This window comes from Dipodomys spectabilis, unplaced genomic scaffold, assembly GCF_019054845.1.
Source record: "Dipodomys spectabilis isolate Male_0828 unplaced genomic scaffold, ASM1905484v1 ptg000018l, whole genome shotgun sequence".
NCBI lineage: Eukaryota > Metazoa > Chordata > Mammalia > Rodentia > Heteromyidae > Dipodomys > Dipodomys spectabilis.
Genome location: NW_024870695.1, coordinates 16,041,145 through 16,059,808, shown reverse-complemented (window position 1 = coordinate 16,059,808; position 18,664 = coordinate 16,041,145). Strand labels below are relative to the sequence as shown.

The 18,664-nt window shown below is 46.4% G+C and overlaps 2 protein-coding genes across 5 annotated transcripts in view; both read left to right on the top strand.

Annotated features, from left to right (window-relative positions):
* Positions 1 to 5,527, top strand: part of Fam117a (family with sequence similarity 117 member A) — a 52,595-nt gene extending 47,068 nt beyond the window's left edge. For all 3 annotated transcript variants that reach the window (XM_042673929.1, XM_042673928.1, XM_042673930.1), the window contains 2 exons: positions 939 to 1,089; positions 4,302 to 5,527. In XM_042673929.1, the coding sequence (XP_042529863.1) occupies positions 939 to 1,089; positions 4,302 to 4,602 (452 nt within the window). In that variant the 3' untranslated portion in view covers positions 4,603 to 5,527. The remainder of the gene's footprint in view (positions 1 to 938; positions 1,090 to 4,301) is intronic.
* Positions 5,528 to 8,062: 2,535 nt separating this feature from the next.
* Slc35b1 (solute carrier family 35 member B1) lies at positions 8,063 to 15,080 on the top strand. 2 transcript variants are annotated; one of them, XM_042673941.1, is made up of 9 exons: positions 8,063 to 8,321; positions 8,934 to 9,037; positions 9,612 to 9,742; positions 10,030 to 10,060; positions 10,622 to 10,779; positions 11,590 to 11,716; positions 12,421 to 12,527; positions 13,393 to 13,546; positions 14,751 to 15,080. In XM_042673941.1, the coding sequence occupies exons 1-9, from the start codon at positions 8,110 to 8,112 to the stop codon at positions 14,801 to 14,803; spliced, it is 1,077 nt and encodes a 358-aa protein (XP_042529875.1). In that variant the 5' UTR covers positions 8,063 to 8,109; the 3' UTR covers positions 14,804 to 15,080. The 2 variants fall into 2 exon arrangements, with proteins under 2 accessions (XP_042529875.1, XP_042529876.1); XM_042673942.1 differs by having other exon boundaries at positions 8,231 to 8,321; positions 9,637 to 9,742.
* Positions 15,081 to 18,664: the final 3,584 nt, after the last annotated feature.

Sequence of the window (18,664 nt, the reverse complement as noted above, 5' to 3'; positions counted from 1 at the left end):
CTGGCAGGCAGAGCATTGCAGTTTCAGAAGGAAGGATGGTAGGAAGGGTTCCTATAAGTCTTGAGGTCTGGAGGTCCAATCTCCATCTGTCTCCTGGAATGTAGAATTGGTATAAGGCCTTTTCCCATCAATGTATTTTTGTTTGGTTTTGGTTTTGTTTAGTTTTTTTTTTTTTTTTTTTCCTGGAGGGAGAGGGCTTTGAAAGGAACCTGGGGCTTCATACATGTTTAGCAAATATTCTTACCACTAAGCTATAAAATCCTAGCCTTTGGCTTTTTTCCCTCCCCTTTTATGTCAGTCATGGGACTTGAACTCAGGGCCTGGGCGCTGTTCCTGAGCTTTTCTGCTTAAGGCTAGCACTCTATCACTTTGTGTCACAGTTCCACTTCCAGTTTTCTGGTGATCAATTGGAAATAGGAGTCTCATCTACTTTCCTGCCTGGGCTGGCTTCAAACCACAATCCTCAGATCTCAGCTATTTGAGTAACTAGAATTATAGACGTGAACCATCAGCACATAAGCCCCTTGGAATGTTTCTGTTTATTTGCCTTTTTTTTTTTTGCTAGTTCTGGGGCTTGAACTCACAGTCTGGGCACTGTTCCAGAGCCTGTTTGTCCTCAAGGCTAGTGCTCTACCACTTGAGCCACAGTGCCACTTCCAGCTTTTTCTAAGCAGTTTCCTGGATATAAGCGTCTCATGGACTTTTCTGCCCAGGCTGGCTTTGAACTGTAATCCTCAGATCTCAGCCTCCTGAGTAGCTAGGATTACAGGTGTAAGCCACTAGCCCTTGTCTAGTAAGTAGGATTTTTAAAGGTAGAATATAAAAGAAACCAACCAGATTAGCAGAGCCACTTTGCCCCTTTACACCCAGGCCTGAACTGAGAAAAAAAAGAGGCCTTTCCTTCCTTCTCACTGGACTCAGCCTTGCTCTGTCTACAGCTTCCTCTCTGGGTCACCCAGCCTTCCTTGAAGATGGCAGCCCGTCTCCAGTCCTTGCCTTTGCTGCCTCCCCTCGGCCCAATCACAGCTACGTCTTCAAGCGGGAGCCCCCAGAAGGCTGTGAGAGAGTGCGTGTGTTTGAAGAGGCCGCGTGAGTACATCAGGTGGAGGCGTGGGAGGGACGGAGGGCCAGCCCCATGTCATCCCACCTGACAGGCCCTCCTCCAGTTGTGATGTCTCTCCTGTCTTAGAGGGGTTGTCAACATCAGATTATGAGTATTACTGTTTTTTCCATGATCAAACTTGTTGACATTACCTCCTCTGAGCACTTAAATCTTTGCTTATCATTATCTCCATAGAAACCTGTTCTCTGCCCACATGGCAGCCACCAGTGCAGCAGGAGCTGGAAAAGAAAGATATCTGAAACCTAACCTTTGTTTCTGCTATTTTTTACTCCTATCCCTGGGGGAAGGTATGAGGATTTGCTAGACCATAATAAGGAAGTGAGAGAGAGATAGAGACAGAGAGACAGACACAGAGGGGTAGGGGAGGGAGGGAGAAGAGTATAAAGTGTTGTGAACTCCTAGACAGAAATTTCTAGTCCTTACAAGTAGGGACTAAGGAATATTCCCAAACCTGATTGGGTAGTTCAGAAGCCATTCTGCTTGATCTCTTTCCAGTTTCCCTCCCCTTAACAAAAGGCTGAGAGGGACCTTTCCAGGCCCACACCGTCTCCCTCAGCAGACCCAAGAACTCTTTTATTTTCTCCTGCAGCTCCGTATTGGACTGGGCAGATTCACACTGGAAGTTGTGGTTTTGATGGCAGTCAGGAAGTTTAGTCATGGTGTGGGATTGTTTGGGGTATTAAGAGCACCACGTATATCTTAAATGAGGGAGCGGACAAACCATGGAGGTAGGAGTTCTGGAGAAAACCACTGCCTGCAGGACTTTACTAGTACTATCCTTGCTGCCTGGTATGCTTCAAGCCCCTGGATCTCTGGAGTGCTATGCAGGGAAGAGACCAGCTCTTGTAGCTCAAGCAGACTGGACTCTTTGTGCTTTCTCTCAGTCCACGTTGTAAATGCTGGCTAAAATTAGGTTGTTGCTTGTCCTGATTCTTTCTCAGACTCTTGATGCCAGAAGTGGTTGTAAAGTAGTCCACATGTGGGCTGGGTAGGTGTCTCAGTGGTAGAGTGCTTGCCTTGCATGCATGAGACCCTGGGTTTGATTCCTCAGCATCACATAAGCAGAAAAAGCCGGAAGTGGCACTGTGGTTCAACTGGTAGAGCGCTAGCCGTGAGCTGAAGAGCTGAAGGACAGCACACAGGCCCAGAGTTCACACCCCACGACCACACACACACACACACACACACACACACACACACACACACACACACACACACACACACACACACGCACAAAGTAGTCCACATGTAGGACCACCAAGTCATCGATTATTTGTTAACATAATCTGGGTTTGAAACTCTGCAGTTCCCAGGGTCTCTGCATTTTACCTGTTGGCAAGTTTCTTGCATGTAGCAATTCTTTTGCCACATTTTCCTCCTCATTGCTGCTGCCCTTTCTTAAGACCACCTGGATTTCCCAGATAAGCGGTCAAGCTACTCAGGGTCCTGCTAGTTGCATTTGTGTTCTCTGAGTATTGCTCTGTGTTCTCTTGGTCTGTCACACACCAAGAACATTCCTTCTCCTGTCCATTTCCCACCCCCCAACAAAGTAGGATTTTTTTTTTCTTCTTTCGGTTGTGGGTGCTGTGCTGTCCCTAAGCTCTTTTGCTTAAGGCTAGTGCTCTACCACTTTGAGCCACAGTACCACTTCCAGTTTTCTGGTGGTTAAATGAAGATAAGAGTTTTACAGACTTTTGTGCCTTGGGCTGGCTTTGAACCTTGATCCTCAGATTTCAGCCTCTTGATAGCTAGGATTACAGGCATGAGCCACCAGCGCCAGCCAGAATGGATTCTTTTAAACCCTTGTCTGTGAGGATGCCTTGCAGAGTGCCTGTGCCCTCAGGCCTTTGCTCACACCCCCCTCCCCCCCAGCCTGCCACTGTTTGTCACCACTTCTTATGCTGTACCTGACACCTCGCTTTTTCCTGGGCCTTTAAACTATGAGGTTGCTAGGATTAAAACGAAAGTCAATGTGTCAGTCTGTATTCTGAGTGTACTTTTTCGGTGCCTAGACTTCAATAATACCATTAGTGACAGAGGTTTACCATCTCCGCCCATTTGCCTTCTCACCAGAAGCCTCACAGCTAGCAACTCCTCAGGTTTCTTTCCCTCTAGTCATACATGCTCTTCTAGTTTATCATCAGGATTCCTCACTCAGGAATTTGTTAGCTGAACTGCTTTTCATCCTTCTATTTTCCCCTAACACTCAGAAGAGCAGAGACCATTTCTCTCACAGTAAAGGTTATACAGATATGGCCAAGATTATATGATAGGTTAGAACCTAGGTCTTCTGAGACGGTCTAACTGCCATCCTGATGGTTGTTGCTGTCTTTCCTTACAGCAAAATATTTCACAATCACATCTTTCAAACGTGTTCAAGAATTAGATTCGTTAAGCTAGTAGGTTTCAGTGGGAGACTTTTTTTTTGTCCCCAGCAGATAATAGCAATGTCAAGAGCCACCCTCCACCTTTGTGTGTGTGTGTGTGTGTGGTACTGGGGATGGAAACACATGGTAGGTAAGCAAGCTCCACCACTGAGCTACACCTCTAGCCCAAGAGACATAGTTGTCACAGCCTGGGGCATTCTGGTACTACTCACATCTAGTGAGTAGAGACCAGAAATGCTGTTCAGTAATCCTAAAGTACTTTCCTATCCACCCCTGCAGCTGGGAATTATCCAGCTCTAATGTGAATAGGACAAAAGCTGAGAGCCACACCTTCAACTACAGGTTTAAGAAAGCCATTTGTGCTTGGAGCTCTGATTTTTGGCAAATAGTCTGCTCCTGACACATTTCTCTGATGACATCTTTCAAATGAAAGAATCCCTTCATTTCCTCTTCTAGAATCACATTGTTGGGTAGCTATCTCTCCTGTTTCTAGCTATCTTGTATTTCTTCTTGTTTAGCCATACTAAGAGTGGATAGGCTATAGATTATAGCTCAGTGGAGCGTCCTTGCCTAAAATGAGCAAAATACCTGTGAAGTGCTATGTGCAGTACTATCCCCAGTGCAACACAAAAATGGTAAGAACGGAGGGACCTAAAGACTATAGCCTTTATTTTTTGGTCCAGTTGCCATCTGTTTGAGCAGAGAGATCCAACTCCCCTGCCGTAGTGACATGTCTCACCCTTCCTCACTGGCTGTTTCTCTGTGTACCTTTTTGTTTCTTCATTCTGCAGGTCCCCAGGTCCTGATCTGGCCTTTCTGACTTCCTGTCCTGACAAGAACAAAGTCCATTTCAATCCAACCGGCTCAGCCTTCTGCCCTGTCAGTTTGATGAAGCCCCTCTTCCCCAGCATGGGTTTCATCTTCCGCAACTGCCCCTCAAATCCAGGATCTCCTCTTCCTCCTGCCAGCCCCAGGGCACCACTTCGGAAGGATCCAGAGGCTTCCAAGGCCTCCCCACTGCCATTCGAGCCATGGCAGCACAACCCGCCATCAGAAGAGTCTGTACTTTTCCAGAGCTCCTTGGTAGTCTGAGGGGACCCCCTCCACACATGCACATACTTTGCTACGGAGACCAGTGCCTTGGTGGCAGGCCTTTCTTTAGCTCCCTGAGTTGAGGGATGGGAAGTCCTTTCCCTCTCGACCTTCGAGCACTTTCGTTTATTGTGTCAAAGCCCTGAGTCCTCTTTCTGATGGATATGAGCCTCTCTGAATGTGAGGGGACTTGCTTTCTCCATTAGCAGCTGGGCAACTCAAAACTCAACACCTGTGTACCTGCCACTTCCCTCATTTGATGGAAACTCACCTAGGTCCTGAGTCCCCCACCCCAGGGTGTGAGTCCAGTTGAATTAGAGTAGGCTCTTGCTGGCATGGAGCAGGCTGGCTGTGACTGAGGGGGAGGGGATGTCACAGCTTTCTTCCTACTCCACCTCTAGAGACACAGAAGAGCAGATCAGAAGATAAGTACCCATCCTCATGCCTCCCTCCTCTTGGAGACTGACCAAAGCGGCCCTAAAGGGCCATAACACTTGACCAATTCAGCTGCTGGCAGTGCGGGGAACCAAATGTTTTCCCAAGTGGCATTTCATCTCACCCTCACCCTGACTAAAGATTGTCTTAAGCAGCAGCCCAGCTCCCCGGTGTGTGGTGGAGGAAGAGGGAGAGCGAGTGTTCCTTCAGGTGACAGTGGTAGCTCCAAACCCTCCACCGGTCCCAGGGCTGGGCTGGATTAGAAAAATGCCTATTTTTCTTGTATCGATGTAGAACTCTATTTTCTCCCAAAGACACTATTTTTGCAGCTGTTTGAAGTTTGTATATTTTCCATATTGCAGAGCTTACACACAATTGAAGAAGAATGTTAATGTTTGAGTTTTCTTATCTTGTGTTTAGAAGTTGTTGTTGGTTTTTTTTTTTTTGTGCAGATCTTGTTAATAGACCAAATAAATAAGTATTCCCAGCAGCTTGAGGTTCTGTTAAGTATATGGGAGGAGTGGAATGGAGATGGACAGTATCATTGATTGTTTCATTTAACTTTACTATTAAACACATAATGCCTTGGGTCTGGGTGCTATCTAGATGGACATCCTGCTTCTTCACAAGACACAGAAACAGCAGACCCATGTAAAGTCTGTCAAGAAAAGAGTGTGATGTTGCCTGTGAGTGGATGAGGGAGGAAGTCATTGGGGATGTGACCCATCTTCACTGAGTCTGAAAAGGCTCCAGATTCTGGAGAGTGGAATTAAGAGGAAATGAGGGTGACTGGGGGGGCGGGGGGGGGGGGAGGAAGTGTGCGACAGTTTGGCATGGTGAATGTTCCTTGCACTGACAAGGGGAAGAAGATAAGGGGATGTCATTAAGATCAATTCTCCTGGTACACCTTTAAGGCCATTATGTTCCCTTTGGCTCTTCCCATTTCAGTGGGCACCTACAACCCAGTGTACAACCTTGGTAGGAAGAAACTGCTCTTGTTCTGCAGCTTCTCAGTCCAATGCTGCTTCTATAAGAGCTCTTGGGGGAAAACGTCCCAACTTTCTGGTAGTGCCCTGAATTTACAAAGCATTTTCACAAAACACACATTGTTACTACTATATCAGGTGGCGAATTGAGAACCCCAACAGCAATCATGAGTACCACTGGGTCTTATCTATAAGACCTCAAGACAAATCCTCTGTCAGGCTATCCTAACTATCATGTTTAGTGCTTTACATGAGGTGCTATTGAAATATGATAACCACTCAATGAGAGAAAGGTGAGGGAAGATTTTTTTTTTTAATTGACTTTTTCCCAGACAGATAGCAAATGGGAGCACTAGGATTGAAAACCTTAGCATTTGACACCACTGCCCATGTTTTTATATTCACATTAATCTCACAAGACCTGAGTCGAGTGAATTGTTTGAGGTCATGGCTGGCAAAAAGACCAAAACTGGGACTGGAACCTAAATCTCTGATCCCAGCTACTTATTACTTGACTCCCTGGATGTGCCAACTGATTCAGTAGACTAAGGCACTGGGCAAGAGAGCAAATGGGGAATTCCCCACTGTAATAGAAAAGAGGCAGTAGACTAGGATAGGATCTTCTGTTTGTTTTTTTCCTTTGGTAGGTCATGGGGGCTTGAACTCTGGTCTGGGCACTGTCCCTCAGCTCTTCAGTTCAAAGCGAGTGCTCTACCACTTGAGCCACAGCACCACTTTGTTTTCTGGTGGTTAATTGGAGATAAGAGTCTCATGGACTTTCCTGCCTGGGCTGGCTTTGAACTGTGATCCTTTAAATCTCAGCCTCCTGAGTAGCTAGGATTACAGGCGTCAGCCACCACCGCTGGCTTGGATCTATTTCTAACTTCTCTAAGCCCCCCTAAGGTGGCTGGCTTGCCCCCAAAGTCTTAGTGAGTCAGACCTCCAGTGATGGGTGTGGTACTGCCCAATGTTTCCTTCCTTTGCTTGAGTCAGTGCCAAAGAGCAGGCAGCTAGAAGAAACAAAACAGCCTAGAGTCCAACTGGTTGCCTGAGAATTGGGCTAATATGTGGGGATTGAGTGGAAAGAATCGGGGTCAGTCTTGCCCCTGCCAGTTCGGCACAGCAGGTTGGAGACACAGCCCTTGGGTGGAGGAGGGGTCGAATGAGGGGTTTAATGTGAAAGATGCCAGAGGAAGTTAGGAGTTTTGGGTCCATTGTTGGTAAATTGGAGGGCCTTGAAATTTCACTTCAGGGAGCTTTCATTTTCACTTCCAAGATGTGAGAAAATAAGATAGGAGTTGAGAAAGGGTAATGACAATCCCTTCAACTTGCATAGCACCGTTTACAGTTTATAGAACACTTTAATAAAACTCAGCTCATTTGATCCTCAGATCAGTCAAGGGGTGACAAAGCTGTTACTAAAGATTTCTAGTTTACAGACTGGGAAAACTGTGGCTCAGAATTTAAGCATCACGTGTACACTGTCCCACCTTTTCCCTCACAAGACCCCGGATCTAGCTGACCTCTACTGCGTTGTTCCTAGTATATAGGAAGTACAGGAACTGTGTGAGGACTCTCCAAAGCCAGGTTCTGAGCACTTTGGTAGAGCGGAGTTGAGTCACTGACGGTGGGCATCCGCTAGAGGGCGTTGAGGCTCTTTAAACGTTTCAAGGCGTTAGGACCCAGGAGAAGCCGGGATGGCCACCCGGAGACTTTAATTCGCTCCCCCGGCAGCACCGCCTCCGTCCCCACCCACCTGTCTGTCTTCGCACAGCCCAACCAATTGGTGACCTCCACATCCTTATACGTCATCACTCTACGACCGCGTATCTTCTAGGCCACTCGGTCGAGCTCCGGGTTGCAGTGGTCCTCAATATTGCCTGATTGAAAATAAAAAATCGAGGTATTAGCCTCGAGAAAGCTGAATCCTGTCGCCACCAGGAATAGAGCCAAAATCTCAAGAGCCTGTTTTCTTTCTCATCAAGTGTTTTCTGGATTTCGAGGACTTTTCCTCTTGGCAACCCTGAGCTGGCAGTTCTGGAGTTGACTGCTGGGTCCTACTAAGGCACGGTCGCGTGTAGCTCCTATGAGGCCTCTGCTGCCGGTCGGCGATGTCCGCCTGGAGCTGCCGCCTTCGCCGCCGCTGCCGCTGCCGGTTGTGAGCGGGTCTCCGGTCGACTCGTCTGGGCGTCTCATGGCCGCTAGCAAATCCCTGGTGCCAGACCGGCTGCGCCTGCCGCTCTGCTTCTTGGGTGTCTTTGTCTGCTATTTCTACTATGGGATCCTGCAGGAGAAGATGTGAGCGGACCCCTGGGGATGGGAACACGGACCTGCCTTGCTTCCACACCCTCTGTCCAGCCCGAGGCCGGGCTCGGGCCTCCTGTCAGCCCCCAGGCTTTCCTCTTATCCCCATAATTCTAAAACGCTAGACTTAATGTTTAGGGTTCTCGGGACCTGATAGTATTTCTTCCTTTACATGTTTTTTTTTACCCTTGTTGATTCCAAGAACCTGGGACTTCTAATTCTCAAGCAGATTTCCCCGACCCGAACCAAGTGTTCTTTGGAACACCCAGGTGTTTGTGGGCAGCCTGTTTTGCCTTCAGCCTTGCTTCCTAGCTTGGATACCTTCTTCCTGGGGTACTTCGGTCCACTGCTTGATTTTCCTTGTTTCCGCTAATTCCATCCTCTACGGATTCTTTTGCTGAGGGGGAAGATGGGGAGTCATTAGGGTAATTAGTATCTAGGTCCAATTACATCAGCTCCTTTTGTAAATGAGCTTACTATCCCTTACGAACTCTTGCTCTACATCCAGAGACAAGATAATTCAAAGCTTTTAGTGGCTGTAGACATTCTAGGTGACAGTAAGTGAAATATACTCATTTCTCTGCTCTGTTATGCACTTCATCGTAGAACAAGAGGAAAGTATGGAGAGGGAGCCAAACAGGAGACGTTCACCTTTGCCTTAACTTTGGTCTTCATCCAGTGTGTGATCAATGCTATGTTTGCCAAGATCTGTGAGTACTTAGATAATATTTTGTTGGGGGACTCCCTTCCCCCATTCTGGGTATTAAGCATTGATTGATTCCACTCTGAGGTCTAATTTTCCCTGACCCTCATACAGACTCTGTGTAGTCTACAAGTCTAATGTAAAGTGAGATTAAAATATTATACCCACAAATTAGACCAACTTCTGAGTCACAGATGTTCAGAGAATTGGTCTTTGCTTCTAAATTTCTATTGAGAATACTTAATAAATTTTCCTTTGACTTTCCTTTATGTGTCAGCTTCAAACATGTTTTGAGCTTTCTTTGTTCCCTATAGTCTACCAGCAGAGATAAGTCCTCTCTTGAACTGAATGAAATCCCTACATGCTCCCTGCATGTGATCAGGTGTCGGGCTTAAATGGAATTGGAGAGTTGAATAATTTTCACAGATTTCCCAGTCTAAGAGGACAGAAATAGCTTATGTCTTATTTGACAGACAGGTTCTTTTCATGCGGCCTCAACTTTTGCTTAGTGGTCCATCCTAGCCCCACTAGGTTTCTCTTGTATGTTTTGTTGTGTTTGTTTTTTTTTTGTCTTCTCCCAGTGATCCAGTTTTTTGACACTGCCAGGGTGGATCGTACTCGGAGCTGGCTCTATGCCGCCTGTTCTGTCTCCTATCTGGGTGCCATGGTCTCCAGCAACTCAGCACTACAGTTTGTCAACTACCCAACTCAGGTGAAACCTCAGGGTGGGCTGAGGGTTGGCTCAGAAATTGTTTTGGAATTATCTAAGGAGTCTTTCCTCAGGTGTGTGATGACCTAAATAAAAGAGTCCTGAGAGAGTGTGTTTGATGAATTCAGTGTATAAACAGCTGAACTTTAGTGGTGGGTTGGGTCATGATAGGGCTGCTTTCTGAGGCTGAGGTTCCTGGTGCTGGCCTGACATTCATCTTATTGTTGCACCTAGTACAGTTCCTGGCACATCGTAGATGCTCAGAAATTATTTGCTGAATTTAATTTCAGGTCCTTGGTAAATCCTGCAAGCCAATCCCAGGTAAGCAGAAGAAGATGGTCTCCATCTTCTGTCCTTTTTCTTCCTCTGCTAGAGTTCTCTGTCCCTCTTTGTTTCAAAATCCCATCATAGGCCTTTCCAGGACTTTTCCTCCAGGCCTTCTCCTTGCCTGTCTTGTCATCTGTATGACTTCCGTGATGTGCATAAGCTGGTAATTCTCAGTAGAAGCTAGAGGCAGACCTACTTTGCCTCACATGTTCACTCATTTTTGTATTCTGTGGGTTTACATTGTCATCTCAATTTGGCTATCTGTTTCTCTCAACCTCTCCCCGTTCTTTACTGTTCCCCGTCTCTGCTTTATTCCTTCTTGAACCTTTCACCTTTGCTCTCTACCTTTTCCCCACCCTATACTCTACTCAGCAATATTGCTCAATCATCTTTATCTAGATGCCAACATGTTTCACCCCTACTTTTATTCTCTATAGATCTTCCTTCCCAGACATTCTTTTCTCCTTGAGTCTTTCTTGGCTCCTAGGAGAAGGGTGTTGGGGTCATTGATGCTTGTGGATGCCTGAATTTTTCTCACTATTTTTTCCACTGTAGTCATGCTCCTCGGGGTGACTCTTTTGAAGAAGAAGTATCCATTGGCCAAGTACCTATGTGTGTTGCTAATTGTGGCTGGAGTGGCCCTTTTCATGTACAAACCCAAGAAAGTCGTTGGAATGGAAGAACATACAATTGGCTATGGAGAGCTGCTCCTGGTATGTGGTCTTGCTAAGAGGGAAACCTTTTCTGGCAAAGTCAACCAAAGGACACCAAGGCAGCCAGAAGACCAGTGTTTCTCAGGGGAGGGTGTGGCACTGCTTGCGCTTCATTTCTGATGGGAAGCCTGAAATATTTATCTATAGGCAAGCTCCCCTAGTGAAGAGAATTCAGAGGCCTGTGTCCAGATCCTTGTGTTAAGTCATAGAGACTTGAGAGCTGAGGAGGATTAGTATCTCTCTCAACTGGGTTTCTAAAGAACATGGAAGCAGAGTTGGAAATAATACAGCAGGGGTCATTGTGTATTAGGCACTGTTCCAAGTGTTTCACATGTTAATTGATTGAATTTTTTTAGAGCAATCTACATCTTACAGATTAAGGTCAGAGAGATTAAGTCCCTTGCCCTTTATCACATGCTATTTAAGGAGCAGAGTCATCATTCCAATCCAGGCAGTCTGCCTACAGAATTCATTCTCTGGGTCACTATACTCCAAGCTAAAACGCTAACCTGCTAGGACTAGATTTTCTTTCTAGCTTTAGCAAAAGAAGGGGGTGGCTCACACAGCCTATTTTAGTCTCATGTACAGCAGTTTCAAGGCATTCTATTTGGAGGTGGTTGGCTTCCTGAATTCAGTACGATGATGTGGCTCAGCCTGTCAATTCTGTTGGAGAAGGACAGATAGCGTGTCTTTCTGTTTGTCCCGTGAACTCTGCATTTTGAGGAACCTGAGGATTATAATCCTGTGTCCTGGGTTTGGGAGGGACCCTGATGGTCAGCTCACTGTAGACTGTTCCTTTTTCTTTCCCAGCTCTTGTCTTTGACCCTGGATGGACTGACAGGTGTTTCCCAGGACCACATGCGAGCTCATTACCAAACAGGCTCCAACCACATGATGTTGAACATTAACCTTTGGTCGACATTGCTACTGGGAGGTGGTAAGGAGCAGTTCTGCTATTCTTCCCACCTAGCACCAGAGGGCAGACTACTCATAGTCATCCCTGGCTCAGATGCACAGGCTTAGACCAGACTTGGTTCGAGATGCCCTTTTGTCCAAAACCCCAAAAACCTGCACTAGCAGGGTCTGTTGCTATCTGTTACCTAACACAGTAGGGGTAGATCTGTGCCAGGTAAAATACATGGAGTATCTGGGAGCTTTCCCTTTCAAGAGGCAAATGAGTATTGGTGTAGTGCTCACAGGAAACAAACTTAGATACACATAGAAGAGAGTTTGTCATGAATGTGTTTACTTTGAAACCAAGGTTCCCTAATTGTTCAAGTCTGGGTACTTGTAGAGAGCATTTTGGGCAGCACTCTGGGGTCATTGGAGGAGCTTCTGGAAGTGACCTGTGTTAGGAACTTCTTTGAGCTAGAGATTTGCGGCTTACTGTCCCTGCAGTAGCTGAGGATCTCTGCTTGCAATCACTTTGTTTGAAGTAAATTATTAACTCGCCTTTCTTGTGAAAATCAAGTCTTTCTAATCAAATAAAAAGGGAGAAACGGGAGAGGCATGATGGAACAGTACAGACTCACTCCATATACTTCTGCTCCCCATCTCCTTTGGGTACTTCAGTAGACGGTGTATAAGCGTGCGTGTGTGCCCTACAAGATGTACCATTCTCCTTTTGACATTTCTCTGTAGGAATTCTGTTCACTGGGGAGCTCTGGGAGTTCTTGAGCTTTGCTGAAAAGTACCCAGTTGTCATCTATAACATCGTGCTCTTTGGCTTGACCAGTGCCCTGGGTCAGGTGAGTTCCTTGGTTAGGTTTTTTTTTTTGGTCGTGGGGCCTGAACTCTGGGCCTGGGTGCTGTCCCTCAGCTCTTCAGCTCAAGGCTAGCACTCTACTACTTGAGCCACAGCACCACTTCTGGCTTTTTCTGTTTATGTGGTGCTGAGAAATCGAACCCAGGGCCTCATGCATGCAAGGCAAGCACTCTACCACTGAGCCACCTTCCCAGCCCCCTTGTTTAGTGTTTGTTTTTTGTTTGTTTGTTTTTTACCCGTCCAGTGGTATGGGCAATGTCCTTTGAGCTTCTTTTGCTCAAGGCATGAGCCACAGCATTATTTCCTGCTTTTTCTCTGTATGTGGTACTGAGGAATCAAACCCAGAGCTTCATGCATGTTAGACAAGCAGTGTACCACTAAGCCACATTTCCAGCCCTCTTAAAGACAGGACAATTTGACTTCCCTTTTGTAGCATTGGTTTCCTAAAAAGGTTGCATTTGGGAGGGGAGGGGTAAGGCAGTACTGGTATTTGGGATCAACAGCCTCATGCTGGGCCTTGATCTTGCTGGGCAAGCACTTTACCACTTAAAGTATGCCTCTAGCCCTTTTTGTTTTAGTTATTTTTTAGATAGAACCTCCATTCTTTGCCCTTCTACCTATGCCTCCTGTGTAACTACAATTATAGTTGTGACCACTATACCTGATTTGTTGAAATGAGGTCTTGCTAACGTTTTCCCCTGGGCTAGCTTTGAACCTGATCTCTGTTGTCCAAACAGTTGGGGTTATAGGCATGAGTCATAGCACCTAGCTCCTGGTATCTATCTGTCTTTAGATTTCATAGAAGACACCCAATAACCAGCCTGATCCACCTTTCTTTCACCCTCTAGAGTTTCATCTTCATGACAGTTGTTTATTTTGGTCCCCTGACTTGCTCTATCATCACCACAACTCGGAAGTTCTTCACAATTTTGGCCTCTGTGATCCTCTTCGCCAACCCCATCAGCTCCATGCAGTGGGTGGGCACTATACTTGTGTTCTTAGGTAAGTTCTACCCAGAGCAGATGCTTCCTTATGCCACAAAAGAATAGTGGCTGAGCTTTAGTATGATATTTTCCCCAACATTTACTTGTGTATTTGAGATTTACTTAGTTGTTTTAGAGAACCCACTCCCTCCCCCACTTTTTTTTTTTTGAGACAGGGATTCACAGTAAAGGTCAGACTGGCCTCAAACTCAAAACCCTCCTGCCTTAGTCTCCTGAGTGCTGACCAGGTGTATACACCACCCAGAGAGGGAAATTTTTACTCGGGTTTGAGCTTGAGGCTTTTGTTTGGTAGACAAACATTGCACCATGCTTCTAGCATTTTTTGCTTTATTTTTCCAGTTAGAGCCCCTGGCTTTTTGTTTGGGGCTGGCCTTAGGCCACCGTCTTACTTCTGTCTCCCATCTACCAGGATTACAGGCATATTCCACTATACCCTATTTGTTTTCTTGACCAGGGTAGCCTCCTATCTCTGCCTCCTGCCAAATTGGAATTACAGGTGTGTGCTAAAAAGAAAGCTTTTTTTTTTTTGGTAATGTAGCCTTCCCCAGATCCTGTACAGGACAGGTGCTTATTCCTTACTGACTCATGGTGCTATGGATGAGCTGAGAAAAATAGCTTGAGAGGGAGAGACAGAGAGAGACAGACAGAGAGACAGAGACAGAGAGATTGTGTTTCTTTTGCAGTACTGAGGTTTAAACTCCAGTCCCACAGTGCTGGAAAGGTACTCTACCATTGAACCATGCCTCCAGCCAGACACTTAAGTCTCTGTATGCGTGTGTGCGTGCATGTATACACGCGTGCAAGCGTACGTGTGTGTGTGTGTGTGTGTATTTACCAGTATCTTGGATTTTTTTTTCATTTCATAATCTGTTATCTCTGAGAAGGTCATATAAAATCAATGTTGTGATTTTTATTTAAAGCCCCAGTTTGTGGGGTTTTTTGGTCAGCTGTGGGGCTTGAACTGTGGACCTGGTGCTGTCCCTTAGCTCTTCAGCTCGAGGCCAGTGCTCTACCATTTGAGCCACAGTGCCACTTCTGACTTTTTCTGCTTATGTGGTGCTGAGGTATTGAACCCAGGGCCTCATGTAAGGCAAGTACTCTACCACTGAGCTACTTCCCAGTTTTGAAGAACTAAAATTGACTCCTTCAAATCATGGGGTTTCCCCTCCAATAAAACTGAGCTCATTTTCTGCTTTCTGTAGGTCTGGGTCTTGATGCCAAGTTTGGGAAAGGAGCAAAGAAGACATCCCACTAGCAAGAGAGAGACTACCTTCACTCCAAGAACACTTTGGTTGGTCTCTCCAGTAGTGACATCTCTTGGGAGAATGGACTTTAGTAATGATAAGGGATTGGGTTCTGTCTTTAAAAAAAAAGAAAAAGAAAAGCCACAAAATCATATATTATGAAAAAAGAAAAGAAAAGGAAGAGAAAAAGAGGGAGGGGCATCTGGATTTTAACGTGGGAAGTTTCTGTTCCTGATGACCTGGAGTACAATCTAAAGCAAATAAAGAGAGGAAGAGGCAGAGCTTGAAGCTTGCAACCCACGCTGCTGCTCTGTGGTTAGCATGGTTGGCCGGGTAATTCCCCACTAGCCTGTGCATGACCAAGATGGGCTCTGAGAGACTGGTTGTGCCAGCAGCCTCTGTTCCCCTGGGCCAGCTCTCTAAATGTGCTAAGACAGGTGGCTGCTGGCTATTACAGCCAGAGGATGGAAAATCACTTCTCCAGAGCTTGGGTGGGCAAACGTGTCATGAAAAACCTGAGAACTCTGTTCTCTTCTTAAGAAACGCCTTAAGGTCGGGATGAAATGAGTCTAGAGCCTCAGGGTCAGCTGAGTTTTTGCCTGTTCTCACTGCCACCCCTCAGCCAGAACTCCACTGAGACCCTGCATGTGTCTTGTGAGCAGCTTTGCAAGGTCTACGAATATACTTGTTCTCCGCCCTCCATCTCTTCCGTCTGTTCTCAGTCCACCTGGTCCCCTCCAGGGAGGCTGGATTAATCCCTTTTATTCCCCTGCTAAAGCACTGCAGTCCTCTGCCATCCTTAGCTTTGCCAAGGTGTCACCATGCCAGCTTCTGCCTGTTGAAAGGAGGCTGGCGGAAGGCATGGTGGCTGAGTCCTGGCACTGAGCCGCTGTCGAGTTTTTGGGTGGTAATGGGGGAGAAGGCGGAGCATGGAGTGGAGCCACCTGCCCACTGCTGCCTTCAGAGTTGGAAATCGCAATCCTCCAAGGACCAAACTTTACACATGAAAGTGCGTTTCTACCAGCTGCAACTTGGCCTCCATCTGTTCGGCAGCCGCAGCCCCTTGGCTCTCCAGATGGGAGCCCGGCCTCCTTCCTGAGTGCTGCCTTGCACCCCCACCCAGCCTTTCAAGCCTTGCCCCACTTGCACTCTTCTTCCCTAGGGCTGCATATTTCCTTAGCTCTGACCCCAAAGGCCCCCTTTCATTTTGAACTCCCTCTCGAGAAGTTTCAGTACATTTGGCTGAAATTCCTTTCTCCACCCCTCTCCCCTCTTTTTCATCCTGAAGGCTTCATCAGTTAGTGGCTTCTCTGCTCGAGTGGCATGCATTCTGTGGGTTGGTTAGGTAGTTAGAGGATTTCAGCAGGGCTAGGAGCCTGCAAAGCAAGCATCATCTGGACCCGCTGGTTTAAGAAGACAACGTTCTGCCTATCAGCCTTGTCCCCCTGCCATTCCCAGCTAGCTGGCAGAACCCAGTGAGTTTCATTGGGTCAGTGTGGCTCTCACTTGGTTGCAGAGAAGTGGCTGGCTCATGGAACAAGTCTGCCCCTTCCAGCAGTGGGCTGGGAAACCCTGTTTTGGTGTTTTCACTCATGCTCCCATCTATTCATCTAACTTGTCTTTCCTTTTGGGTGTCACACTAAACAGTCTGGGGCTTCAAAGTTAAGCAGGACTAGCAGTTACACTCTAGTGGGCCCCATGTTTAATGAAGGGAGACAGGAAACCAAATCACTGTCCAGTAATGCAGGTGGAAGGAAGGGGTCTGGGCATGGTAAGGCTTGACAGGAGAGTGTGGGAAGATGAAAGCAGGAGCAGATGGAGCTTTGGCTCTGCTGCCAAGCCGGGAGAGGGATTTTCAGCTGCCTCGGTGCCCCTTTCCACTCTTGTCTCCAGCCTCTGGTCAGTTCCAATGAGAACACATTGCAGGACAATGGCTTTCAAGTGAAGTGTCATTCCACTTGAAGGTTCCTGAAAATGTTTCGTAAGCTGCCAGCTTGTTTCGGGTGGCATTTTTAACTGCAGCTTCATGGGAACAGAGCATGCCAGATTTGACTGAAGTCAGAACTCCCGTTAGCTCACAACAGGGCTGATACTAGGCAAGTTCAAACAGAGGCCTTGTTGCTCACTAACCCTGGGCAGCCTGGTGCCTTGGGTTTCTAAAGATCAAAGGACTTATCTCTGCAGTTAATTCTCAGCTATGTGCAGAGGGGAGGGAGCCAGCATGGAAGTTTCCTGAGCCCTGTTTTCAGTGTGGGGTTCATTGTACTCAGGTCTATTTTGGTTAAAGTTTGGGTCTACCTCCTTTAAGCTCACAGTAACATGATTTATTTTTTCATTTTCCTGTGTATCTCTTAACCTGCAGCCAGAGTACCCCCAAAATATGATTTGGGATGCAATCCTAGGGAAAGGATTTTAAAGTTAAAGCCTTAAAACAAGGAGTCACATTTTGTTTTTTAAAGGACTTGAAGTGGCAGCTGGCTCCTTACTACCCTGTGAAGCCCACAGAGCAAACATCTGCACTTCTTAGGCATGGAAAAATCTAGGGGAGGAAAGGCTTGGTGACCTGCAGTAAGTTCCTGGGTATGTCCCCAAGTTCTAGTCACTTCCTGGATCTCTGCCCATTGCCTCTGCCTTCTGACTCCACTCATCAAGGGACAGTTTGCACATTTTATGAGTGGAGCTGGTTGTTTTCCCCAGGTGTCCTGGCAGAGAAATTACCCCAGGTCTCTGAAGGATCATTCAGTACTTCCCATCAAAAGCACACCAGCTGTCCTTAGGAACAGTAAGCAAATATATTTACAGAGCTCCTGCTTTCTCCTAGCTCTGTAGTACCTCCCTTTTCATCCTTCGGATGTTCCTATGGAAAGAGGGGCCAGAAGCAGACTGCCTGTATTTGGGATAGGGAGCTGGAAGTCCATCAAGGTGCAACAACTGCAAGTCACATGGTTCTATGGAAGGCAGGAAATGGAACTGAACCTCTCTTCAGAGGTCTACTTCAGCTTAACAGCAAGCTATGCCAATGGATCCCAGCTGTTGGGATTTTCTGGCAATTCCTGGCCGAATTTCCAAATAATTTGGGGGACTGACATAGGTCTTCTCTTTTTGTTTGATACTGTGTTTTCTTTTTGTTTTGTACTGATTTAATTCAGGGCCTTAGGTTTGCTAGACAAGCACTGTATCACTTGAGCCACACTCCAATCCTTACAGTTTTAGTTCATCATGTAGGTTTTGGGATTACTGACATGAAATACCAAACCCGGCCTGGCTTTTTAAATTTTACTGATTGATTTATATTAGCTTACATTATAGGTATACAGAGGGGGATTTCACGTTTACATTTCCACACATTTACAATATCTTCCCATCAATCTCACCCCTTTTTATCATCTCCCTCCTCAAAACAATTTCCACAGGTTTTCATTGTTTTGTTTTCATAGTTGCACAACAATCTAATTCAATTGTATTCATCCTCCTTTATTAGCGCAATTTTTTTTTTTTTTTTTTTAAATGAGGCCATTAAGAAAAAAATCAGCCAGGCCCTGGTGGCTCACGCCTGTAATCCTAGCTACCCAGGAAGCTGAGATCTTAGGATTGCAGTTCAAAGCCAGTTCGGGCAGGAATGTCAGTGAGACTCTTATCTCCAATAAACCACTAGAAAACCGGAAGTGGTGCTGTGGCTCAAGTGGTAGAGCGTTCATCTTGAGCTGAAGAGCGCAGGGAAGTGCCCAAGCCCAGAGTTCAAGCCCCATGACTAAAAAAAAAAAAAGAAATCACCAGTTGGTCACTGGTGGCTCAATGCCTATAGTCCTAGCTACTCAGAAGGCTGAGATCTGAGGATTGTAGTTCAAAGCCAGCCCAGGCAGGAAAGTCGA